This window comes from Mobula hypostoma, chromosome 4 (assembly GCF_963921235.1).
Source record: "Mobula hypostoma chromosome 4, sMobHyp1.1, whole genome shotgun sequence".
Taxonomy (NCBI): Eukaryota; Metazoa; Chordata; class Chondrichthyes; order Myliobatiformes; family Myliobatidae; genus Mobula; species Mobula hypostoma.
In genome coordinates, this window is record NC_086100.1 from 163,738,956 (window position 1) to 163,766,942 (window position 27,987).

General features: G+C 44.6%; 1 protein-coding gene across 5 annotated transcripts in view; it reads left to right on the top strand.

The window, feature by feature from the left end:
• The window catches only part of LOC134345730 (PDZ and LIM domain protein 5-like), a 268,407-nt gene that overhangs the window by 148,592 nt on the left and 91,828 nt on the right, over window positions 1–27,987 (top strand). For 3 of the 5 annotated variants that reach the window (XM_063046860.1, XM_063046863.1, XM_063046861.1), the window contains exons 4-5: window positions 19,329–19,371; window positions 25,625–26,076. In XM_063046860.1, coding sequence (XP_062902930.1) covers window positions 19,329–19,371; window positions 25,625–26,076 — 495 coding nt within the window. Of the gene's footprint in view, window positions 1–19,328; window positions 19,372–25,624; window positions 26,077–27,943; window positions 27,961–27,987 lie in introns of all 5 variants that reach the window. The other 2 variants (XM_063046864.1, XM_063046865.1) reach the window with 1 other exon arrangement.

Below are 27,987 nucleotides of genomic sequence, written 5' to 3' on the forward strand. Positions count from 1 at the left end.
AAACCGAGATGCAGGTCCGGATATTTGGAGGGTACTGCCCAGATCCAGGTCAGGATCCGTTCAGCAGTCTTATCACAGTTAGAGAGAAGCTGTTCCCAAATCTGGCTGTACGAGTCTTCAAGCTCCTGAGCCTTCTCCCGGAGGGAAGAGGGACGAAAAGTGTGTTGGCTGGGTGGGTCATGTCCTTGATTATGCTGGCAGTATGAACCTGAAATTATGGAAACAGAATGACAGGGTCTTGAGGAGAAGCTGAAATATCCAGATCTCTGTATACAGTAGTGTTGTTTGTATGGGCTGTTTCTTGACTCCACTGAAATTTGGAAATGATGAGTGGGATTTAAATGATGTAACCTATCTACAATTTTTGTAGAAGACAAGTATTTTGATCTCTACACCCTCCCTCTCCCAACCCCTTCCCATTGAACTGATGGACTTGTCAGGTTTGAAGGTTGGTCAGCTGATCTGGAGTATGCTCTTGTGCTGGTAACCTGTCAGTGCTCTTGTACTGGTAATGTGTCTGCTGTTACTGAGGGTCTCATGGTGAAACAGCAATCTGCTGGAACTCAGCAGTCCAAGTAGAACAATATTTCAGCATTAAGGCAAAAGAGATTCCAGATGCTGACACCTGGAGCAACAAACTGTTGCAGAAGATCAATAGGTTGTGGAGTATCTGTGGGTGGAAATGTTAACTTCTTTCTGCTCACAGATGCAGCTTAACCTGCTGAGCTCCTGCAGCAGATTGCAGATGCTGGAATGTAGAGCTACAGTCTATTTTGCTTTAATGCTGAAATATGTATGTTCTGGATTGGTATAGGGAAGAGTAGATGTGATGATTAGGATGTTTGACGCAGGTTTTAAATTGACAGCAATAGTAATGATTGTCCTGCACAATATTGCACAAGAATTTTTTTCCACAAGCATTAATCTGAAAGCTTGTCCTAACTGTTATTGTTGGAAACATAGTTTGATTTGTTCAGACCCATTGTGTGTGTTCTTTAAGAGGCCACATCTTTCTCCCTTCAGAGAGCAGTGAGATGGATGTAGTAAATCTTCAGAGAGTAAACTAACGCTGTCATTTTCCTTACACGAACAACTCTGTTTTCAGACACAGTCCTTCTGCCCAGTTGCATAAGGCTTTCATGACCTTGTATAGAAGAGGCAATAAAACTGAAATTCCAAATTAAAAGTGAAGACTGCCCAAAAGTAAAGGAAGTCTTGCATTCCTGCAGCACCATTACAAATGATTTTACAGCTCATCAATTGTTTTTGAATTATGATCAGATTTCTAACTTGAGAAGGTTTTTTTTCTGGGTTTTCAGGGTTGATTAGGAGATCTTAAAAGCTTAAATTTCATGAGTGCAGATGAGAAGTAGAAAAACAGCAGTGTTAATCACCAACACGAGGAATTCTGCAGATGCTGGAAATTCAAGCAACACACATCAAATTTGCTGGTGAACGCAGCAGGCCAGGCAGCATCTCTAGGAAGAGGTACAGTCAACGTTTCGGGCCGAGACCCCTCGTTAGGACTAACTGAGAGTCTGGGCCCGAAACGTCGACTGTACCTCTTCCTAGAGATGCTGCCTGGCCTGCTGTGTTCACCAGCAACTTTGATGTGTGTTGTGTTGTGGTGATCACTCTGTTGGGTAGCTTGTGTAGTTTTCTAGATTTTGTAAACTCATTGGCTCAGGATAGTTCAGTCATTCCACACAGGCATGAAGGGCGTCGTTCAGTTTGACAGCTCTTCTTCAGAAGCCTTCAACATCCGCAGCGGTGTGAAGCAGGGCTGTGTGCTTGCCCCCACTTTGTTCGGCATCTTCTTCGCAGTCATGCTGGAGCACGCCTTTGGAAAATCAACTGATGGTGTCTACCTCCACACCAGATTGGACAAGAGGCTGTTCAGTCTGTCCCGGCTGAGGGCGAGAACCAAGGTCATCAGGGACATGTTGTTTGCAGACGACGTGGCACTGGCAACACACTTTGAAGAGCAACTGCAACGCCTCATGGACAGCTTCTGTAGACCCTGCCAGGACTTCAGCTTGATCATCAGCCTGAAGAAGACCAATGCGTTGGGCCAAGGTGTTGAGCACCCCCCTGCCATTACCATCAACAACTATGAGCTGGAGGTAGTTCATCAGTTTACATACCTTGGCTCTACCGTCATGGACAGCCTCTCCCTAGACCCCGAGATCAACAGACGGATCGGACGAGCAGCCTCAACATTCGCCAGGCTGACAAAGAGAGTCTGGGAGAACAGAAAGCTGACGACACACACCAAGGTTGCAGTCTACAGGGCCTGCGTCCTTAGCACACTGCTTTACGGCAACGAGACCTGGAGCCTCTACTCCAGACAAGAGCGGCGTCTCAACGCCTTCCACCTTCACAGCCTGAGATGCATCCTGAACCTCGGTGGACTGACCGAGTCACCAACAATGAGGTCCTGGCCCGTGCCGAGATACACAGCCTCTTCACCCTGCTCCAACATTGCCGTCTCTGCTGGCTGGGCCACGTACACAGCGTGTCAGACGGGAGGATCCCTGAAGTCCTGCTGTATGGGGAACTGGCCTCCAGCAAGAGAGCACAAGGGTGGCCCCATCTTCATTTTAAAGATGTCTGCAAGAGAGAAATTAAGTCCCTAAAATGAACGTCGAGAGGGGGGAGGACATTGCAAGTGATCGCTCTTGCTGGAGGCTGGAACTACGCAGAGGTCTAAAAAGAGGAGAAGAGAAGCTGAGGATCGCTGCTGAGGAAAAGTGCACTCGCCGAAAAAACAGCACCGAGACAACACTGGAGGACAGCGCCTTCAAGTGCAGTCGCTGCAGCCAAGACTGTCACTCTCGTGTGGACCTCTACAGCCACAGCAGACGCTGCTCTACCAACACAGACTGAAGCAAGACTTTCCAGGCGCAGAACCATGGTCTCGCGAGACTAACGGATACCATCACCACCACAAGTATCCCACTGAAGCTCTGCTGTTGTGTCTGGATATTTTGACAGACACCAAGGTATGCTGGACTGATTTTGTTTTCAGGCTCTGCCCAAAGAAATATTCAACGATTCCTTGTCTCTGAGCTGGCTAATCGGAAGCATTTCATGTATTTCACACGGCTGTGGTAGTGTATTTGATCTATTTGGTTACCATAGCAATATCAGCCTTGAGTTTAAAAAACAGACTGTTCAGGAGGTGGTTCAGTTAAAACCAATCTTCACTCTGAAATGGTAAGTTCTAAGTCCCACTTCTTAGCAGAAATTGCACTCTAGCGTTATTTTGGCTACCCTACCTGACTGTATTTTCCTGCTGGGTAGCCTACAATCCAACACCAGGAACACTGAATTTCAGATCCCCTCTATCCCTTTTGTGGTCCTTATTTACCCAGTTCTACACCTACACCTACACTTAGAGTGAATCTGTGGGATTTGTTCCCACCATTGGTTGTGGAGGGGAAATCATTGGGTATATTTAAGTCAGAAGTTGATAGATTCTTGACTAGTCACAGCATGAAGGAACTGCCTCTGAGAGGGAAATGGACCAGCCAAGATAAAATGGTAGAGCAGACTGGATAGGCCAAATGGCCTAATTCTGCTCCTATATCTTATGGTCTTATGGATCTTCTCCCAAAATATTAACTGTTCATTAACCTTCACGGATGCTACCTGACTAGTTGAGTTTCAATGGCATTTTGTATATTTCCCCAGATTCCAGCATCTGCTGTCTCTTTTCTCTCCATTTTGGATTCATCTGTCGCTTGCCACCTCTTATCTCACCCCTCCGCTCACCTCTTTACACGAGCTATCTCCTGTCTACTCTCTCAGATCAGATGAAGGGTGTTGACCTGAGACGTCAACTGTCCGCTTCCCTTCACGGATGTTCCTAATCTGCTGAGCTCCTCCAGCATCTTATTTGTTACCCCAGATTTCAGCATCTTGTGTCTCCCGACTATATTTGCGGTCAAGTTTGACATTCCAGCTCTGCCTAATACACTATCCAGGTCGATTGATCTGATGGTCAGTGGGCAACAACTGTGTTTGGCAGACACTTGGCCAAGAAGTTGGCAAAAGGCCATTAATTAAAACATTATCCTGGCGGTCACAACTAGCAAGCTTTGCTAACCTTACAGAAGAGACATTTGAGGTGGAGTGGAGACCCCCCATTTCATTCATACAGTCTTTTCGATGGATTGAGACAAATGCACTGCTCTTGTTCCTTCAGTTCTGGAATTGCGATGTTTGGAGCTAGATTTGCCGCATAGAATGGTAAAATTGGAGTTAAGATTAATTATGTGATTAAATAGTCTGTGTTGCATCTGTGTCCATTGACAGAAGACAATTAAAGGTTGGATGATTGTTTAGCAATGTTGGAAAGGGAGTTTTTAGTCTGTAGTTCACTAAATGGTGTAAAAATTGCAGTTGCTGCTAGTTACTGAGGTGGAATCGGAGCTGTTGTCTCCGTGTGTGTGTGTGTGTGTGTATATACACGTGCGTGCGCCAAATCCATGCCAAGTTTGTGAAAAGCTTCCCATGTTTCAGTGATTTAGAACAAAGTGAATTGAACCCAACTGCAGACATCCCACCCTGCAAAAACTCATTTCAGGGAGGTAGCACCATCAATTTGCAGGAGACTTCCAGGAGAAGTGGGATATCTGCAATAGAATAGCTCCTTAGCAGCTAGCCAGCTAATTTAAATAACGTTAGCTATGCTAATGAACGAATGACACCTGTTAAACTCACCTCAACATGTCTTTTACAGTCTTAACCCACCATGGGCAATAGAAAAGTCACTGTTGCAAACAGTGCAGCGAACAACACTGTCATTATTTTTGACCCCTATTAGGCAGGGGTACACTTTAGTGTCGTCTGGGGTGACGTACATTTTATATTTTCTTTTTTTTGGAAGACTCTGCCATGGCACGCGTGTTCTCTCGCTCTCTCTCTCGTGCGCTCTCTCGCTCTCAAAAAAAATCGATTTCCAGGATATTACATTTAATTTGTGGGCATTAAGGACATAAGAAGGAAGGAGCAGATTTTACATTTTAATAACGCTTTGACAATATCTGACACTAGAACGGGAGACGATGCCTGTCCTGTTCCAATCAGCAGCCTGTTTACAAACAAACATGAAGTGGAGAGAGTGAGCAGCTTCAAGTTCCTGGGTGTCAAGATCTCTGAGGCTCTCACCTGGTCCCAACATATTTATCTAGTCATAAAGAAGGCAAGATAGCAGCTATACTTTATTCGGAGTTTGAAGCGATTCGGCATGTCAACAAATACACTCAAGAACTTCCATAGTTGTACCATGGAGAGCATTCTGACAGGCTGCATCATTGTCTGGTATGGAGGGACTACTGCACAGGACCGAAAGAAGTTGCAGAAGGTTGTAAATCCAGTCAGCTCCATCTTGGGCACTAGCCTACAAAGTACCCAGGACATCTTCAGGGAGCGGTGTTTCAGAAAGGCAGCATCCATTATTAAAGAACTCCAGCACCCAGGGCATGCCCTTTTCTCACTGTTACCATCAGGTAGGAGGTACAGAAGCCTGAAGGTACACACTCAGTGATTCAGGAACAGCTTCTTCCCCTCTGTCATCTGATTCATAATGGACTTTGAAGCTTTGGACTCGTTTTAATATACAGTATTTGTGTTTTTACACATTTTTAATCTATTCAATATATGTAATTAATTTGTTTATTATATATAGTTTTATATTATTATTATTTTTTTCTCTCTCTGCTAGATTATGTATTACATTGAACTGCTGCTGTTCAGTTAACAAATTTCACGTCACATGCTGGTGATAATAAACCTGATTCTGATGTGTAAGAAGAAGAAAAGGCTCCTCACATAATCCTGCTTTTAGCTGCTCTTTTCCAGTTGATCCCTCTCTCTTTCACTCTGTCCCACAGCCCCTTCCAGAAACAACATTCAGTTCCTTGGGGAACTCAGCAGATCAGGCTGCATTTATGGAAGGAAATGCACAGTCAGTGTTTCAGGTCGAGACCCCTCATCAGGGCTGACTCTTCTGTGTATTGCTCTAAATCTCCAGCACCTGCTGTCTCTTGTCTCCAGTTGCTCTTCATCTACTTCGACCAGCCTTCAGGCCATGCTCTCCGAGTCTTATCAACTAATCTGTCTTTTGGTGGGAAACCAGCTGCTTTTAAATATAGATTAGGACACCTCAGCAAAGTACAGGGAAAAAAAGTCCTTTTATAGTTTTTCCCTTTATCAGTAGTTTTGATGCTATCCCTTGAGGGGGTTTAGTAATGCATGCAATTATACCCGTACCTCACTTCCTGCTCAGGATGCATTCCCAGCAATGAGAGCACGAACTAGAATGGGTCATTGCAATGATCTTTAAGATGTGTTGCTGATAGGCTTGCTGTTCTGGGAATCTGGTGCCAGTGCAGCACTGAACAGCCCCTGGCTCCATCTACTTGAAAAGATGTGCTTCTGATAACCTTCCTGTGCAGGCAACCTGGTGGCAAACCGATTGTCAACAATTGCAGCTGCCCGTGAAGGCTGGGCTGGGCTGGGGCAAGCATGCAGCTGCTCAGCGCTGAGGTGCATGTCTCTGGGCTGCACTCTTCCCCTGCCATTGCTTGAGGACGGCAGCATCCACTCCCAGTGTGCTAGCAGACCACCTGGGTTCTGCAGTCTCCCTTTCCACTTCCTGCTGCCTTCCCCTCCCTTTATTTGCCTGAATTTCTCTCATCGGCCCAGAGGAGTCTCCATGGTAACAAGCACAAAAAAACAGCATCAACAATTGAACTGACCACTGGTGTACTTTGGTGCATCAAGTTTATACCAGCTCCCAGTCCCATTCTCCCCTCCCTTCCTTCCCTGTAACCAATTCCCCCTCACACTCCCAAAACTTCTCCCCTGATTCTCCTTCTACTGATTTTGAGCAGGGGTAATATACAGTGGCCAGTTAACCAACTGATCCACGTGTCTGAGATGTGACAACCTGCATGGGTGAACATGCAAACTCCATGCAGACAGCATTGGAGGTCGATATCGAGCCCAAGCAGCTGGAGCAGTGAGAAAGGAGTACTTTCTGTGGTGCATGTTAGAGTAAATCAGAGTTATTTCCACCAGAGTAAGGCTGATTTAATGAATATGCTGATTTATGGAAGTACAGTGGATTCGGGGTTAATTGCGCCTTTGGTTAATTGGAGGAAGCCACTTATTTGGGACATCCCTTAAAGAACACAAACTAATTGAGAAAATTTCTGGGATTCCCTTCGTTTATTTGGAACACTATCTGGGGCAGGAAACTGATACTGAACAGGTTCTAACTAGCGTCAGTCATGCACACTTGCAGGGCTATTAGACGATAGACCATGCTTAGAGCGAGTTGCTTTTAAATAGTGTCAGGTGTGTGTGTTTGTGTTCAAAAAGCAGTGATTCTTGTCAGGGACAGTAGGTGAGGAGTAAACAGCTAGACAATTCAGAACTGACGCCAATCATCCTGAATGTTACGATGAAGATGAAAATTTGGAGGATGCAATTGTGGGCAGCATTATACGAAGGCAGCCCATTATCTGCACAATGTGTCTGTGCTGATTTTGTTCATTGCATGCACTGGATGAATTCCTCTGTCGATAACTATTCGTAACTAATACACAGTGTTATAGTACTATTGGTAGTATTATAATTTGTTCTGTATTTCATTGAAATACATAACATATTACTCATTTTGTCATTTTTATACCTTTTTAATTATTTCCATGAAACTTCAGCAAATTGGGTCAGCTGCTTAATTGGGACAAAATATACTGGTCCTGATGTGTCCCAGTTAACTGGAATCCGCTGTATATAAGAGCTGGACAAAGCATGAGAATGCAACAAACAAGATGCTGGAGGAATCCAATTATACACAGGAGTAAAACTGCAGATGCTGGAAATCCGAGCAACATACACAAAATGCTGGAGCAACTCAGCAGGCCAGGCAGCATCTATGGAAAAGTGTGCAGTTGACGTTTCGTGCTGAGACCCTTTAGTAGGATTCCAGCATTTTGTGTGTCCATTTTCCTCCAGAAGTCTGTTTGACCTGTTGAACTCCTCCAGCATTGTTTGTCGATCCAGATTCCAGAATCTGCCGTCTTTTATGTCGCAGCAAAGAGTGCAGTTATACAGTAAATTATGATCTCAGTACATTACATGAAAGCTGATTCATTGTTAACATATATTAAAAAATAAATGGATCAATGCTCATCATTTTAAGCACATCAAAGTCCACTGACAGCAGATAAAAGTTCGAGCATTGAAAAATATTAATCTTTGGATAAAGTTCCAAATTTTAATGGCAATATGATAGTGCAAAATGGAGCTTCTTATTGGAACATTCAGTTCCAATGAGTCGTAGAAAAATCTTTCAGTCCCCTTCTCCCACTTCCTCTTTCCCTTCAGGTTTTTCCAAGATTTATGTGAATATTGCCAGGTCTCGAGAGCCTGGGTTATAAGTAGAGAATGAGTAGGCTAGGATTTCATTCCTATCTTGAGGGGCATCGATAGCACAAGTGTCCCCAGTCTTTTTCCCAGGGAAAGAAAGCTAAAAAAAGGATGTGGGTCGATGATGAAGGGGTAAAGATTTAGAGGGGGCCCGAGGGACAAATTCTTTGTACTGAGGATGGTGCATGTATGAAATGAACTGCCAGAGAAAATAGTTGAAACAGGTACAGTAATGACATTTTTAAAAAATTGCTGTTAAGTACATGAATAGGGAAAGTTTTGATCATTGTTGGCTAAATGAGGGTAAATGGGGCCAGATTAGATGGGCATCTTGGTTGTCATAGACAAATTGGGCCAAAGGACCTATTTCTATGCTGTTTGACTCTATTGATCTGCTTTTCCTTTTTAAGAGCTACGTACGAATCACTTTCACACGTCTGCTTGAAGAATGCAAGGCACTTATAAAATATTTAGCCACCTCCAGTAAAAACCTTGCGAAATCCAAAGTGTTTGACCATGTTTGTCGAAAGAATTTCTGCAATGCTTTACTGCTCCAGACGCAAACCAAAAATACTTACTGAGGCGCAACCCAGAGCAAGCCTGCTCTCATCGTGAAAAAAGTTACTTTCTTGAAAGGCATGGGATTGTATTGATGGATTCCTTGCCTTGTGGCCTCCTGTACCAGAGCCAAGAAAGTGTGTCCCAGAACACTTAGAATATTAGAGTTGCTTACCGTGACCCTAAAACATCTGTGAAATGGTTCAACGTTTTAAGATACAGAAGCACTTTTTTAATGTCTTCTCCACTGTAAATAAAACCTTTAGGCACTCTCACTTCAGAATCTGAAATTGAAAATTAAAGGATCATTTTAAGAGGGAGCTCAAGGAGGAGAAGGAAAGGAATATGCTACTGATGTCTTGGAGTGAGGTAGGGTTAACGGGCTTTCATAGAGAGAAACAGGCATTTAGGCCAACTGACCCCACACCGACCATCAAACAGCCTGGATTTACATAATCCAATTCTCCTCACCTTTTCATCAGCTCCCATAACTCTACCACTCACTAGGACAATTTGCAGATGACATTCATGCCCCTCCCCCTCCCACTTAGCCTTCTTCCCCCTCCTCGCTCTCCCCACCCTGCCTCTTCGGGAGGCACCCCCCCCCCCCCACCGGTGTGTTCAGATGGTGGAGGTGAATATAGTGGCGTTGTTTTCTCTACCCTCTCTTGAGTCAGAATGCCTCTGTTGTGTCCATGAGCACATCTTGGCATTGCAATCCAGATGCTGTCTGATTTGGCCCCCACGTGAAATTATCAACATCCTTCTGTTTTCCATTCCATAGTGATTGGATAGTTTAAGAAATAAAAGCAATATCCCCTGATTCTTTCTGCGCACATATTGTTGAATTTAGCAACCGGTTTGATGTGAGCTTTTGGGGAAACAAATATTTGTTAGCACTCGCAAACTGCTGGAACAACTAACAGGCCAGGCAGCATCTATGGAAAAAAAGTACAGTCAACGTTTTGGGCCAAAACCCTTTGGCAGGACTGGAGGGAAAATAAGCTGAGGAATAGATTTGAAAGGTGGGAGGAGGGGAGAAAGAAACGCCAGGTGATAGGTGAAACGTGGAGAGGGAGGGATGAAGCAAAAAGCTCGGAAGTTAACTGGTGGAAGAGACCGAAGGCCGTGGAAGAGAGGGTGGGGGGAAGGAGCACCAGAGGAAGGCGATAGGTGGGCAAGGAGATAGCATGAGAGAGGGACAAGGGGGATTGGAAATGGTTGGTGGCGGGTGTGGGGGGGGGTGGTTGATGGAGGTATTAGTGGAAGTTTGAGAAATCGATATTCATGCCATCAGGTTGGAGGCTACCCAAATGGAATACAAGGTGTTGTTCATCCAACCTAAATCTGGCCTTATCCTGACAGTGGAGGAGGCCATGGATGGACATATGGGAATGGGAATTAGAATTAAAATTGGGAGGCCACTGGGAGATCCTGCTTGTTCTTGTGGACGTAACGTAGATGCTCAGCGAAACGGTCTCCCGATCTACGTCGGGTCTCACTGGTGTACAAGAGGCCACACCAGGGCACCGAATGCAGTATGTGACCCCAACAGACTCAAGTTGTTGTGGCCTTGCACCGTATTGTCTGCCTACACTGTACTTTCTCTGTAACTGTAATATTTTATTCTACACACTGCTGTTTTGCTTCAATGCACTGTGCTAATGAAATGGTGTTTATAGTGTTACGAGAATACACATAAAATTAAGATGTTTGCTGGCCTGGGCTAGCATCAGTGGCATCAGCAGTTGGTCTGCCACCTGCCCTCAGGGGAAGGAGAGATAAGGAACAATGGAGCAGCGTCTGGAGATGTGTAATGAAGGGATGTGGGAGAGGGAGCTGTCTGGAGCGGCTCCCCCCTTTGAACCCTGAACTGTTTGAAGTGATGGACAGGCGATACCCCAGCAGGGGGATAAAAAGGGACAGGTTCGCTAAGACAGACACACACGCCACCCGAGGTAACGAGACCCTGGAAGCGGTGCGCCTCTCACGAGTGGTGAGAAGTACCGGACAACGCCCAGGGTGGAAAGGTACGATCAGCGGGAACCCGGTGTGTGTCCGCCCTTGCCTGGGTGCCGGGTTCACTGCAGAGGATCGACCGCATCTGGAGGAGGGGTCACAGTCGGTGACCTCAGGTGACATCACCAAGGACCCGCCCAAATGCTGTTTGTGAGCCATCCCGCTGGTCTGTGAGTGAAGCAGTGTTCTGAATGATCAGTTGTTCCTATTCTATCTCTGTCTCTCTTCCCCCACCTTGTCCATCGCCATGGCAACGATTACTGCGAACTGAACTACAAACTGGACTGAACTTTGAGTCATTTTGAAATTGGTCATTTACCCCTAGACAACGATAGAGCTTGATTGATGCTGTTATCTTAATTCTGTGCACATGTGTGGTTATCATTGTTGAATTGTTGCATTTATTATCCTTTCGATTACTGTGTTGCTTGTTTCTTTAATAAAACTTTCTTAGTTCTAGTACTCCAGACTCCAACTGAGTGATCCATTTCTGCTGGTTTGGCAACCCAGTTACGGGGTACGTAACATAAGTGGGGTTCTCGTCCGGGATTTTGAACGCTAAATTTGGGACAGAGTAAATTGATTGGGTTAAAATTCCCGAAAGAAAGAAAAGACAAACAGCAGAAATGGAGGTTGAGGAATTTATAAAGGCGCCGACCTTGGAGGCATTAGAGGATGCCAGGAAATTGGAATTGATAGCTGTGGCCAAACGGTTGAATCTTGCTAAGATGAAGTCGACAATGAGGAGAGAGGAGATACACAGAGCTATTGTAGAGCACTATGTATCTAAAGGTGTGTTTCCCCAAGGTGAGCTGGGGGAGGTGTCTATTGAAAAACCTGCTGGAGACGCGGTACAGGTACAGCTTGAAAAACTGAGACTCGAGCACGAGTTCCGGGTACGGCAGTTAGAACACGAAGAGAAGGAGAGAGAGTTAGAAAGGCAAGAGAGAGAAAGACAGTTGGAGAGAGAGGAGAAACAGAGGGAAAGGGAATTTGAGCTGGAGAAGTTAAAGATAAGGGCCGAGCAGGGGCTCGTGCCGAACCAAGGTAGAGGGTTCCGGGCGACCCAGGAGGTTAGGCTGGTTCCCCCATTTGACGATACCGATGTGGATCGGTACTTTCTCCATTTCGAAAAAGTGGCCATAAGTCAGGATTGGCCAAGGGATAAGTGGGTTGTTTTACTTCAGAGTGTACTGAAAGGGAAAGCCCAACAAGCTTACTCCGCTTTATCCGCGGAAGATGCCCAGAAGTATGAGGTGGTGAAGGAGGCCATCCTCAGGATTTATGAGTTGGTCCCGGAGGCATACCGGCAGAGGTTCCGGAATGCGAGGAAGCAGTGGGACCGCACGTATTTGGAGTTTGCTCGTGAAATGCAAACATATTGTGAGCGTTGGTGCGCCTCGAAGGGGGTAGAGGGGGATTATGACAGACTGCTGCAGCTGATCCTGATTGAGCAGTTTAAAGGTTGTGTCCCTGAGGGTATGAGACCCTACCTCGATGAGAAAGAGGCAGCCACGTTAGCCGCAACTGCTAAGTTAGCGGATGAGTATGCGTTGACGCATAAAATGAAGGTTGCCCCGAGTAAAGGCTACCAGAAGGGTAGTCAGGACGGCGGGGAGAGTCCACCGGAAAAGTCAGAAAGTAAGCCGGGGACTAGTGAAAAGGATAAGGTAGACCGGGAGCAGTCTGGTAGGAAGTCTCCTGGGGTCGTCTGTTATAATTGTGGGAAAGTCGGACACTTTGCGTCCAGGTGCTTTGCCCCAAGGAAGGAGACGGGGAAAGGAAAAGCGGAAATTTTGAATGGCTGTATTGAGCTGTTAAGCGAACCGCTAGGGAAGGACAGGTCTGAAAAAGTCCAGGAAGGGCGCGAGAGGTTTATCTCGGCCGGACTGGTGTCAGTGAAAAAGAGGTTAAAACCAGTTCCAGTGCGGATCTGGAGAGACACGGGAGCGTGTCAGTCATTGATATTGAAGAGTGTATTGGAGTTTAGCTCAGAGACCCAGACTGGGGAGGTAGAGGTCAAAGGTGTTGGGGAAGGGACAGAGTCAGTCCCTTTGCACCAGATACATTTACAGAGCAACCTGGTCTCTGGACTAGTCACGATCGGGGTGAGGTCCGAATTACCGATGAAAGACGTGGAAGTCTTGCTCGGTAATGACATCGCCGGAGGAATCGTGTTCCCAGTCGTGAGATTGACGGGTCAGCCTGCCAGCATGGAGGCCCCGCCCGCGATGGTGAATTTGGCTGAAACATTCCTGCCAACCTTGTATGAGACAGGGTGTAGTGAGATAAGAGGTAGTGAGGGAGCTGGGACGGACGTAGCAGTAGCCAGGAAAGAATTTGTGCAGACGCAGGAGCGAGACGAGGGGCTGATGGTTTTTGCCGAGACCGCTCTCTCTGACACAGCCTTGACAAGCTATTGTGCGGATGAGGAAGTGCTAAGGAAGAAAGGGAAATCAAGTACAGCATCCGCAGATGAGGAGTGGGGGGTGGTGCAAAAGAGTTATGGGGATGAGGTTTTTAACATGGCCCACGAGGTACCCCCCGGTGGACATTTTGCGGTGCTGGAGGAAACAGTTGGTGGAATCATGAAAGAGAGTTACCGGCTGCCCAGGGGGAAAAATGTTATTGATCATGACCGACGCGAACTGAGACGGTCACCGGCTTTTGATATGCTAACAAACCTAGTCGGTGTTAGCGTGGAAATCAATGAAGCTAGGGGCCCCTTGATAAGAGAAAAAAACCATTTTGAAAAGATTAGGATGGGATCGGTCAGATGGGAGAAGGCTATTGTTTTGGCCAGGTCTACTGATAAGGTCTCTCCCTTAATCCCCGAAGGAGTAATTAAACGACTCGCACCCATGTGTCTGATTGTCCCGAGGAAATGCAAAGAACTGGGACGTTGGGTTATGTCTGTTACAATAGGGCAGCCAAGTAAACAACACCCATATTTTTCGAGTAATTCAGTGACTAGAGGGCTGATGAACACAGAGGTGTGTATTGGCAATTTAACACGGCTGTCTGAAGCCAGTTTGATAGTGAACCTTGAAAAAAATGAATTCGGCCACACGAGAGTCACTTACCTGGGAATTGTGGTGACACAGGGGCAGCTGGCAGTGATGCAAGCTACAGTGCAGGCTATCGCTGACCTCCCAACCCCGACAGACAAGAGGGCCCTCAGAAGGCTCTTGGAGATGGTGGCGTACTGCAGGAAGTTTTGCAATAACTCTGCGGTCAATACCCGTCCCCCTCCTACTAAGCCCTTGCGAGAGAAAACTGAGTCGGAATGGGACGACCCTTGTTATTGTGGTCCGGGACAAAACCAAATGAGAGGTTACATTGGTCGCAATTCATCACTGTTTTTGGCCACTATGAAGTTTGCTGAGTTGGAGCCTGGTCTAAGGGATTATTAATAACACGTGTAAAAGGAACAGAAAATGTGATGACTGTCTGTCAAGGTGTTGACAGCTTCAAATTCTCTGTATTAGCTAAATAACTGTTAAAGATGTATATTGTGTATGTATCAGATAATGTAGTCATGTTTGTAATTTTTACCTCCCGGTAAAAATCCTTAAAGGGGGGAAGTGTTACGAGAATACACATAAAATTAAGATGTTTGCTGGCCTGGGCTAGCATCAGTGGCATCAGCAGTTGGTCTGCCACCTGCCCTCAGGGGAAGGAGAGATAAGGAACAATGGAGCAGCGTCTGGAGATGTGTAATGAAGGGATGTGGGAGAGGGAGCTGTCTGGAGCGGCTCCCCCCTTTGAACCCTGAACTGTTTGAAGTGATGGACAGGCGATACCCCAGCAGGGGGATAAAAAGGGACAGGTTCGCTAAGACAGACACACACGCCACCCGAGGTAACGAGACCCTGGAAGCGGTGCGCCTCTCACGAGTGGTGAGAAGTATCGGACAACGCCCAGGGTGGAAAGGTACGATCAGCGGGAACCCGGTGTGTGTCCGCCCTTGCCTGGGTGCCGGGTTCACTGCAGAGGATCGACCGCATCTGGAGGAGGGGTCACAGTCGGTGACCTCAGGTGACATCACCAAGGACCCGCCCAAATGCTGTTTGTGAGCCATCCCGCTGGTCTGTGAGTGAAGCAGTGTTCTGAATGATCAGTTGTTCCTATTCTATCTCTGTCTCTCTTCCCCCACCTTGTCCATCGCCATGGCAACGATTACTGCGAACTGAACTACAAACTGGACTGAACTTTGAGTCATTTTGAAATTGGTCATTTACCCCTAGACAACGATAGAGCTTGATTGATGCTGTTATCTTAATTCTGTGCACATGTGTGGTTATCATTGTTGAATTGTTGCATTTATTATCCTTTCGATTACTGTGTTGCTTGTTTCTTTAATAAAACTTTCTTAGTTCTAGTACTCCAGACTCCAACTGAGTGATCCATTTCTGCTGGTTTGGCAACCCAGTTACGGGGTACGTAACATAAGGCATCATCCAAAACAATGTTTTTCACTAAACCTCAGGACATATGACAATAATAAAGTAATTTACTTCAGAGAAGTAGTTTATTTGTTGTAATGGAGTTTGGAATGTCTGGATATCATAAAAAATGCTATCAAATGCAAGACATGATGTTCTTCTCTGGGCTGTAAGTTTTCCCCGCAGACAACGCCTCCCACGCAAAGCAACCTGATCCACCTTGTATGGCGTCTATTTGGAAGCTTAAGTTTAAGCCTAAATCCCTGAGAGATTTGGCCTTCAATGTCCACATTTTTACATTATTAAAAAGTAGTTGTTGATAGAGGAGACAGTGTGAGGCTCTTGATCTCACATTCCACCTCGTCAAGGTCTTACCATTTTCATCCACTGTTTATTCCCTATAACTGTAACATGATACTCTGCGTTTCTCTTGCATTACCTTGATGTGCTGATGTGATGACATGATCTATATAGACGGTATACAGCAAAAAGCTTTGCACTGTATCTCGTTAGATGTGACGATAATAGGGCAGTTTTCCACTTTTCTGAGTCATGTTTGGGTTGGTAGTAAAGATAAAGGATTTTAAATGACGCGCAGGAAGCAGAGAGACGTTTTGGACTAACTTTGCCGTAATGAGCCTTTGTGCAGAAGGAGAAGTGAAGGGGAACTGTTTGATGTATTAACCAATGAGAGCAGATCCAAGAACTGACTGGCATTGTGGTACAGCTAGTAGAATTTGTGCCTCAAAGCTTCAGCAACCCATGCTCAATCCTGACCACTGGTGCTGTGTGGAGTTTGCTTGTTCTCCTTGCAAGTTACCCCTAGGTGTGGGCTATGGCTTCACTGGCCTTTGTTCATGGTTGTGTAGGTGAGTGTTTGACCGTGGCTTTGAAGTTGAAGTTAGGGTACGGATCCTGTGGAGAGGTTGGTTTGGCATGAATTATTTGGGATATTGTGCAATGGTGCCATGAGTTTTATCACGATGGAGAATTTGGGAAGAGGTGAGGACTCCGGAGCAAGGCAATGGAGTTTATGGCACAGATCCAATAAAGTGACACGAGATGTTTCCACTGACAGCTGTGACTCATCTATGACTTGTACCCTTAATCACTGCAATCTCTGAGCTGCAGACAAATTCTTTCTCAATTTGTCTATCTGAGCAGCAGCGATGCAGTGTTATAGTGATGCATCTCAAGACATTCTGCAGATATTGTTGGTAGACTACAGATGCTGTTAGAATGAACTGGTAGCCAGTGCTTCATGTGGAAGCAATTGATTCATTCAAAAGACAAATAATCTGTTCCCTTGGCTTTGGAGTGAATCTTGAATTGAAATTCCCTCTGTATTTTTACTTAGATCCATCTGGAGATCGGTTGTGTGATTTAAAAAAAATAGAGGTATATGAGTATTAGTGGTAGTCATATGGCATTGAAACACATCATTCAGCCTACGGAGTTCCTGTGGAGCATCAAGTATCCATTAATTGTATTCACAATTTATTCTCCCCACATTCCCATCCACTCCTCCAGATTTCACTGCTCACCTATGCAATGGGGAACAGTGGTCAACCAGCACATCTTTGAGATTTCATAAGAAGACCATAAGCCAGCAACAGAATTAGGGCAACATACATCAAAGTTGCTGGTGAACGCAGCAGGCCAAGCAGCATCTATAGGAAGAGGCGCAGTCGACGTTTCAGGCCGAGACCCTTCGTCAGGACATTGAAGAGCCGAAGAAATTACAGATGGGGAGCAGTGAGAGATGGTTTCACTGAACTCCCGTCGAAGAGAGGATCTAAACTTCTTCGGTGTAGGCATCACCGGAAGAGGCTTCGCAGTAGTGAATTTAAACGTAAACAACAGGAATTCTGCAGATGCTGGAAATTCAAGCAACATACATCAAAGTTGCTGGTGAACGCAGCAGGCCAAGCAGCATCTATAGGAAGAGGCGCAGTCGACGTTTCAGGCCGAGACCCTTCGTCAGGATTAGGGCATTTGGCCCATTGCGTCTGCTCCACCATTCCATCATGGCTGATTTATTACCCTCTCAACCCCATTTTCCTGCCTATTCCCCCTAACCTTTGACATCCTTTCGAATCAGGAACCTATCAACCTCTGCTTTAATATACGCAATGACTTGGCTTCCACAACCCTCTGTGGTAATGAATTTCACAGATTCACCACCATCTGGCTAAAGAAATTCTTCATCTCTGTTCTAAAGGGACTTCCTTCTTTAGTCCTAGACTCTCCAGTATAGGAAACCACCTCTGCATATCCACTCTATAAAAGCCTTTTAATATTTGATAGGTTTTAATGATGTCCCCTCCCATCATTGTTCTAAACTCCAGTGAGTCATCAAACACTACCTTAATGTGCTTTTCATTCCCAAGATCATTCTTGGGGATTTGTTGGAGCAAAATTTCGTATTCCTGAATTTCTTGGCAAAATCAGAGTATTTGTGCGAAGATCACACAATCATTCAAAGAACTTAATGAAAGTCTCTAATTCTACCTCAGACTATATTTCCCTCAAATTTCATTAATGTAGTTATGTTGTTTTTATTTATTGTGTAAGTTATGTGTAATATAAACTCAATTTACGTTTGTTGATAATTCTGATGTACTGTGCTGCTACTGCAAAAATCCATGCCCTTCCAACACTTTCTCTTCGCTATTTACAGTTAAATAATAAAATATATAACATTATAAAAGGGCTAGAAAGCAATGAGAAAGAGTCCAGTTCCCTTTGCAATGTTACCTGGGATACTGGTTGACCACGGAGGAAATTTGAAGAAAAACTATGTAAATATACATCAAACAAACTGCAGATGCTGGAAATCTAAAATAAAAACAAAAAATGCTGAAAATGTTCAGCGGGTCAGGCCACGTCCATGGGGAGCAAAACAGAGTTAGATTTACAGATGGAAGACCCTTCATAAGGTTCTTAGACCTGATCTCTAATACTTCTTAGACCAGAAGCATTAACTCAGTTTCTTTTCCCACAGATGCTGCCAAACCTGCTAAGTACTTCCAGCATTTTTTGTTTATATATTTAAAGACTGGAAGTGTTGGAGGGTCTGGAACTCGGGGACTGGAAAGGTAGTGTGAGAGCCTTCACCACAGCTTGATTTCCCAGATGAGACATTTTAAGTGTTGTTGGTCCACAGACAAAGAGCCCGAGATGGGATTAACCTAAAGTTCATTTTAATTACAAGGCCTCCACCTATGCCATAAATTTACAAAAATACTTGTTAAAGTTTTCTATTTAGCTAAAGTAAAGCATGATTAGTTCACTGTGATACATCTCAGAAAGATGAAAAAAATAATGTTCAAAATTCTGTCAGTCTGCGAAACTTGCATTTGGTGAAAACTTTCCTAATACTTAACTACTGTGAGCAATTCCGGTTGTCCATCAGAAGAGGAATGTGGAGGCTTTGGAAAGGTGCATTGCAAGGATGAGGCCAGGACTGAACAAATCCGGGTTGTTTTCTCTTGATTGTCAGAGGCTGTGGAGAGATCTGATCGAAGTTTGAGATTACAAGAAGCATAAATAGAGTAGACAGCCTTTATTTTTTTTTACCCAGAGTCAAAATGCCTATTGTGGGAGGGCATGCATTTGAAGTGATAGGAGATCAGTTCAAAGGAGGTGCGTGAGGCAAGTTTATTTTTATATATGGAGTGGTGAGTGCCTGGAAGTGCTGGTGGATGCAGATACGACAGTGGTATTAAGGAGGCTGTTAGATGGACTCGTGGATATGTGGAGACTGAAGGGATCTGGATCGTGTGCAGACAGAAGTTCAATTAAACGTTGTGTTGGGATGATTCAGCAATGATTCACGATTACACCCATCCTTGTGTCTTACAGGGCCACTCCTGCTCCTAAACCCACCGCAACGACTGTTCAAAAGGTACGTGACTTGTTATGCAAGAGTAAGCACATCGGGATCCTCGTGCTCGCTTTCAGTTTTGGCCATTGACAACTAACCAGTCTCGGTGAATGCACAGCGAATGGACTTGCTGTAACCCCTGCTCACAGATTCATCTCTCTTGTATTGCACTGAAAAGCAGGAGGAAATGTATAAACATTTGACATTCTAATTGGAGTGTGTTATTTCTGCAGTGTACAGTACTGCTGTGATTTTGCTGAGCTGCTCGTTGCATCCAAAGATAAAAGTGGTAACATGACATCTAGTTTTACTGATGGCAGCGAACAGCCAAGTGGCAAAAGTGTTGTTGAAGGGAAATAGCTTGTCGTAAGTATTGCAATTAGATGTCAGTCTTTCAGTCATAGTCATAATGAACTACCACACAGAAACAGGCTCTTAAGCCCACTGAGTCCAGACCAACCGTCTACCACTTACTTCCACTACTCCTCCCTTTTCAATCACCTCGGGCGCGCGCGCACACACACACACACACACACACACACACACACACACACACACACACATCCACTGCACAGAAACTATTTACAGTGGGTAGTTAACCTCTCAGTTCTCGTGTTTTGGGGTTGTGTGGAGAAACCAGAGCCCGCAGGGAGAGTTGAGGAAATGTACAACCCACCCCTCTGCCTGAGGTCAGGGTTGAACCCAGGACACTGGCATTGTGAGGCAGCAACCCTACCAGCCACACTACTGTATGGCTGGTACAGTGATAGCTGTCAGGATAGTTGTGGGAGGACAGTGATAGTTGGGATAACTGACTGTCACATTGCTGCCATCAGTAAGAGAGATGGGGATCCAGGTCAGTTTTGGAGATTATGCAAAAGCACTTGTAAAAGTGATGTGGTTAAAGTCGTCAAAAACTTTCTCTTCAACGAAGTTGTTAGAAGCTGGATAACCATTGAAGTCATTTTTTAAAAATTTAATGGATAGAAAGATTCACGCTTTTGGGATTTTTTAAAAAAATCTCTGAAGCATTAAGTGTGTTCAGAGAGAGAGTGTTTAGCCTTTTTAATTTGGGTGTGTCGAAAAATTGAAACTCCCTCCTTAATTTTAATGTTGAAATTATGGAAACTTCCCTGGATCTCTTTACCATTTTCCTGCATTAGTGAAAGTGGCACATAATTCCTGCCGTAATTTACAGTGTAGAACCTGCAATTAACTCCACTGCACTTTCCCTGTCTTTACAGTACTGTGCAAAAGTCTTAGGCATATATATAGCTAGAGTTTCGCACGGAACTAGAGTAATTTCATGTATTGCATTTTACTGCTACCTCAAAAAAAACACACAGATTTCATGACATGTGAGTAATCAAAAGACAGATTCTGATATGGGTCTCTATTGTGGGCTGAGAGTGGGAAGGGGGCAGGGAGAGAGGAATCACGATTGGGGGGAAAGAAGAGGGGAGAGATTGGGAAGCACCAGAGAGATGTTTTGTAATGATCAATAAACCAATTGTTTGGAATCAAATGACCTTGCCTGGTGTCTCAGGGCTGGGTATGTCTGCATGGTGCCATACCCAGGCTCTGCCACTCCTTCTCTGCCACCTATCCCACACCTCTCACAGCACTCGCCTTTGCCATACCCAACATACTTTGCTCCCACTAGATTTACAAACGCGCTGTCTGCTCCAAGTTGACAAATACAGCAGTGTGCAAAAGCCTTAGAAACTCTAGCTATATATAATATGTGTCGAAGACTTTTGCACAGTGGTGTATAACACTATGTACTTTTTGCACCTTTGTACTACCTCAATGTATTTGTTTATAGAATGATACAGGGGTGACGTGCAAACAAAAGCTTTTCATTGTCTGTTGATTCCTGTAACAATAATGAACTAATTACCTCCAGTGTGCTGGGTAGAGAATCCCAGTGATTCTTCTGCAAGGAGGTGTTCCTCCTCCCAGTTATAAATGACTCTGCCCCAATCTGAAAACTGTAATTCCTAGTTCAAGACTCTTTCAGAAGTGAAAGCATTTCAACGTCTATCCTGTCATGCCTACCCCGCTATGTTTCAATAACCCTAATTCTTCTGAACTCCAAGGAGATCAAATTTCTCTAACTGCTTTTGTTAGGACAAGCCCTCTCATCTATTTTAACAGCAGATAATCCAACTGGGAAGGTGGAAGGGTCTGCAGTGGAGGTAGATTATACTCTTATAACAGTACTGCAGAATGTCATTACATTGCAAAAGCCAGCCTGTTCATGTATGGTGCTCACATATTGCTGAGGATATTGGCTGAGGTGGAATGTTTCAGTTATGAGGAAAAACTTAATAAAGTGGGTCTGTTTTCCTTGAGTGGAGGATGTTGAGGGATCGGTAAATGTGTACAGAATAACAAGCATTGTGGCTAGGGTCGGTACTAAGGGTTTTCCCTAGCAGTAGTGAAGGTGTGCAGGATCAAAGGGGAAAAGTGATGTAGAGGGGATTTGTTGAAGAATTTCTTAATACAGAGGATGTTTACAACCCGACCACACTGCATTAGAGGATGGTCTGAATAGGTACTCTCGCAACAGTTAATAACCTTATGGACAAGCATGTGAACCACCTAGGGCAGAGTTGGTTACAGAGACCGAGCTGGGAAATGGGAGTAGTATAGATGGTTGGCATTAACATGGTGAACCAAGAGCCTGCTTCAGTGCTGTGTGAGTCTATTTAATAAGACATGGGAGACAATCTTGCATTTATATAGCACCTTTTTTAAACATCCTACATTCACACCCTTTTCGAAGTATGGCCAATATTATTATCTCAGAAACATAACGACCGGTTTGCCGCAGCAAGCTCCCATAAATACCGAAGTGGTAATGATCCAAAGATTTCTTTTTGTGATGATGGCTAAGAGATAAATTCTGGAATTTACTTCCATACTCTTCAGCAAGCACCATTGGCACCTCTTGTGCCTACACAAGGAATGGTAGATGATGATTTTTCATAACACTGCTGATTGTGAATCTCTTCCTCAGGACTGTGGAAGTTCACTCTGCCAAGGAGGGCAGGGGACTTGAGGTGTGACCCCCCCTCCCCCCCCCCCCGACTGATTGGTTTCTAATTCCTGGTGGCTTGTTCCATTCACAATCCTGGTTGTAAAATAGTTTCAGCAACACTGGGAATGCTGTCAGTTGGTGTGCCCTGTACTCTGGGGAAAATTGCAGATTAAGCGATTGCAGAAATGTACTTTGTCTGGTTTCAGTTATTCTTTAATTCTCCCAAAAATAAATGCAAGGGCTTATGACAGTTTTGCAGCAAACCATTTGCAGGTGTAATCATTCCTAAATATAGTAAGTTCCCACTTCTTTCAATCGGACTGTGCATGACCTGTTCTATTTCTTACTCTCTCCCATTCTTCATCTCCCTCCTCTGTTGCTCTCTCACCATTTCTCTTTGGACTCACTCGCTCTCTGGTGCATGCCCTGTCTTTGCATTTGCGTTCTCTCGCGCTCCATTTTCTGTCCTTGCGTTCATGTTCTCTCGCTGTCCCTCGCCGCTGCCCCCCCCATTTGTTTTTTAGTTTTCCATGTTTAGTCAGCTCATTGACAAGGGAAGAACTTATTGCCCTTGAAGTGACTGTGGTGAAGCAACATCTACAGCCTCCTGCTGTAGTTTGTTGGAACTAAGGTAAAGACTACAACCACTGACTGTTTGAACATTGGGACTAGACTGGATCAGGAAGACAGATTTTCTTCCCGGAAAGACGTACTGAACCAGATATTTTATATATTCCAGTCATGTCATGGTCACTTTTCCTGATGTTTTCAATCTAGATTTGATCACCTCGCTGAATTTAAATCAGATGATCTTGTGTCTCTGAGTCATTCGACCAATGTGATGACAATGATACTGCTGTTCTCTGCAGCCTGTACCAATAGCATTCAGGAGAATGGGAATCTGGACTCAAGGATGTGACAATCAGCTCCTTCATCCTTTTCTGCAAATCATGGCTATTCTCCTTTCTCCATTGTTTTCATGACCATTAAATGTACAACCTGACTGGTTGTATCATAGCCTGGTATGGAAACACCAATCCAATGTAAACCTTTTTCTAAGTTGGTGAAAATAAACTAATTAATGTTGTAAATCAAAAAACAAAAAATAGAAAATTCTGAAAATATTCAGGTCAAGCTGTAGCTGTGGAGGAGAACTGCAGATTTTGTGTTTTGGTTTGAAGAAGATTTATCAGAGCTATTTTTTATCCTGAAACATTAGCTCTGTATCTGTGGATGATCTGGATGATAGAATTGATAGCTTTATGGCCAGGTTTACGGATGATACAAAGAGCAGCAGCAGGGTAGGTAGTATTGATGATTCTAGGAGTCTGTATAGTTTGAGAGAATTAGCAACAAAATGACAGATGGAATACAGTGTGAGGAAGTGTATTGTCATGCATTTGGTTGGGAGAAATAAAGGTCAAGATGGGGAGCAAATTCAGAAATCGGAGCTGCAGTGGGACTTCGGAGCCCTGATGCAGGATTCCCTCAAGGTTAACTTGCAGGTTGATTCAGTAGTAAGGAAGACAAATGCAACGTTAACATTCATTTTGAGGGGACTAAGATATAAACGCAAGGATGTAATGGTGAGACCTTATAAGGCGTAGGTCAGATCAGATTTGCAGTATTGTGAGCAGTTTTGTGCCACGATTCTGAGGAAGGATGTGCTGGCTCTGGAGAGGATCAGAAGAGGTTTACAAGAATGATCCCAGGGATGAAAGGGTTAATGGGTGAGGAGCATTTGATGGCCCTGAGCCTGTAATTGCCAGAGTTTAGAAGGGTGAGAGGGGATCTCATTAAAACCTACCAAATAATGAAAGACCTGGTTGGAGTGGATGTGGTGAAGATATTTCCAATAGTGGGAGAGTCTAGGACCAGAGGGCACAGCCTCAGAGTAAAAGGATCTCCCTCTAGAACAGGTATGAGGAGGAATTTCTGTAGCTAGAGGGGAATGAATGTGTGAAATTCACTGACACAGATGTCCTTGGAGAGCAAGTCATTGAGTATTTTTAAAGCAGAAGTTGATGCATTCTTGTAAGAGTGTTAAAGGTTATGGGGAGAAGGCTGGAGGGGAAATACGTGAGCCATGATCGAATGATAGTGTGGACTCAATGGGCTGCATGGCCTTATTCAGCTCCTATGTCTTGTGGTAATCTGACCTACTGAGTACTTCCAGCATTTCTATAAACATTTACGTGTCAGTCTTGCAATTTTTCGTTGCCTCAGTCTCAAATTTTTGGTAGAGAACTTCTGATTTACTCTCTTCTGTAAAAGAGACCTTCATGATGTCAGACCTCAGCAGCCTGTTTCCTGTTTCAGTATTATTCCACCTTGTGGAATCTGACAGATAAGATATTGTTTATTTTCTGTCCTGTCCTCTCTCCATGTCCAAGCTCTTAACTATCCCATCATTAAAATTTGTACCCACTCATCACAACTGATTCAACCTTGTGTGTGTTAGATGGGCATTGTTTCAGGTATATGAAGGATTTTGCTTCACTGCCGTCAGTAAAATCTCATTTGCTTTTTGCAAGAAATTCGAAGTTAGTACTACAGCACCAGTACTGGACACTCAGGATACCACATACTGTGAATGTCACTTGCGTGCACCGAAGGTGAAAGAACATTTCCAGTGGCCATCATTGCGTTCCAAGGAAAACTATGCAGGCTGTTGTCATTGATAATTATGTCTAAAACTCTGGTTGACCTTTTCAAGACTTGCCTTTATTCTAACAGGGCTGCTGAATCTATCACCTGGTAAATATGAGTCAAAAACTATTATTAATTTGTATTTTAATACCAGTTAATTCATTTATTAAATTGGACTCTCATCAATGCCCAAATCTATCAACCTCATGGAGACACAAGAGATTACAGATGCCGGAATCTGGAGCAACACGCAAGAAGCTGGATGAACTGGGCCGGTCAGGCAGCATCTCTGGAGGGAAAAGGACAGTTGATGTTTTGGGTCGAGATGCTTCATCTGGACTGGATGGGTAAATGGGATGAGGTTGGTGGGTAACGTGGTCACCATGAAAGAGTTGGACCAAAAGGCCTGTTTGCATGACTTAATGACACATGAGCTTTGTGTCAGAATAACATCAGTGCAATTACTGAGTAGGGTTTTCAACCTGCATAGTTTTCCAGGAACGTCACCAATGGAACTCCACATTGCCTGAGTTTTGCATGTGTCATGTGTGTTTAACTTGTGTTTTTTGCCCCCTTGCTCAGGATGAGTCCAGAGAACATACAATCCCTGTTGCATCCATCGCTCCTATGGCCCTAAAGGCCCCACCGGCTGCCAGCTCCGCCTACAATAAGACTGCTCGGCCTTTTGGTGCTACGTCATCCCCGAGGGTCTCGCCTGCCCCCTATGTCCCTGCTTCGTCACCCCTCACTCAGCCGCCGCCTCCGTCACTGGCATCCACTGTCCATCCCTCCCCCACTCCTCAGTCGGCTTCTCCTCAGCACGTGCATGCCAGTGTCAAAGTTGGCACCAATGGGCGCTCGCCACCGGTAACTGCTGCCAAATCGCCAGTAACCTCATCCGTTAATGTCCCACGGCAGCCCAGGGCGTACAACACGCCCATAAACCTCTACTCCTCTGACAATGCCTTTGAGGTGGCAGAGGGACAGAAGAGAGGACTGAGAGACGGCCAGAGTGATGCCAAGCCGCAAAATGGGTAGGTGGCTTCCTGCGAACCTTCTCTGGTGGATCAAGAAGCAAGCGGCACGCACTTGATGCTATACATTCTGCCCCTATATCGGGTGAGATGCCAACTCACCTGGTTATCACCACACTGAGAGGTCCCACTAGTCTCATGATTTGGATTCTGTCGCACAAACAGGGGTAATGATTATCTTTCAGTTATGTTGCCACAGTAACATGCTAGGCAAGTGTAACACATGCAAAATATTGGAGGATCTCAGCAGGTCAGGCAGCATCTATGGAAGGGGAATAAATGGTTGACATTTTGGATCGAAACCCTTCTTTGGGATGAGAACGGAAGGGCTCAGAAGGGAGAGTGGGGAGGGGTGGAGTACAGGCTGTCAGGTGATAAGTGAGACCAGGAAAGAGAGAAGGTGGGTGGCTGAGGGGTGGAGAGGTGGATGAAATGAGAACATAGCGTATCTGGAACCCTGATTTATTTTAATGAGCCAACTATTGTTTCTGGCTAGGCCATAGATCTTGAATGGGTTATCATTTGAGAGTGAAACACAATTTGGTTTCTCCAAAGTTTCTGCTTTTGAGGTTTTCCATTGCTTAGGAATCAGAAAAGTATGTGGAAATTATTTGCAAAGAGACAAAGATTAAGGCAATGCCTTGAGACTGTGTAGTGAGCTCTTTCAAAGAGCTGGCTCTGGAGATGGGTGAACAGCCTCTGTACTTCATGGTTGGATGGTTTGGAGCCTACAGGAGATTCAGGCCTGCACATTTAGTTGCATAGCACCCTCTGCGTGACAGATCCCCTTGAGGACATCTGCTTGGTGAGCCGTTCCAAGTTGACCCCTTGGCCCTTGAGGCTAACATGGAGCAGTGTGCTGAACCTTTAGGAGAGGGTGCAGCAGTACACCATTCAGAAACTAGTTTCCTTTTGATAATTTGGCCTCTGCAGAGAAGAATTAGCACTAAGGAAATTTTCTTTCACTCTGTCAGAGAGATGCTTAGAATCTTGCTCTGCACCCCAAGTGGAAATTTAATGGGGGAGTTTTGGGGAAATAAAAGGCATTTTCTGAAGAATTTAAGTTCATTTCATTTCACATCTTGTTCTCAGATGGTGAATCTATGTTGCAAACAATCTGCTTAGCCAAGACAAAATTTGATGCTGTTGAAATGTTACTGCTGTGGTCACTGATTTGCCCCTATATATAGTCCAGCTTGCGTAACTGTATCTGGCTACCTTCTACCTGCTAACGTAGCCATGAACTTTTGGCCCGATTTCAGCAGCTAAGCAAGAGAACTGGTTCAACTCATAATGAATTATAATGAACTATGAATTTAGGATCATCCAGAACCACTGCCATTATTGGTTAAATAATATTACCGGGCATATTAAAAATATTTATACTACTCCTTTCTAATAGTTATAGATTAGACCACCGTTTTCTAGAGTTGAAAAGTTTTAGTACAGAATCCTCTGGTACTTTTGTAGAACTTCTGCAATATGTGGCATGTTCTGCGAATACTTGCACACAATATCTGCTTAGAGCACTTCAAGACATTATTACCTTTGTTTGTGTGACATTTTGTAAAACTGCTTTACTCATGTTTAACAACAAAAAAAAAACTCCCGCTTTGATTTTGAGAAGAGACTGATCTAATTTTTAACTGATCTAATCTTTAACTGTGCCGTAACCTGTGTGCCAAGGCTAATCCCAGTGCATGAAATTGCCGCTTGCTTGTTTCGGAATGGTCAGGCCAAGCCTCATGTCAACCCACTCGAGGCTGTTCACCCGCATCACCCTTATCTTGAGGCTCGGACTGACAAAACAGAAAATCAAGTGTTATAAGCTTAATGATGAAGAGTAATCTTTCTCTTTCTCTTTCAGGAACAAGTTGTATACAAGTTAGTGGCCATTTTACTGCTGCCTGG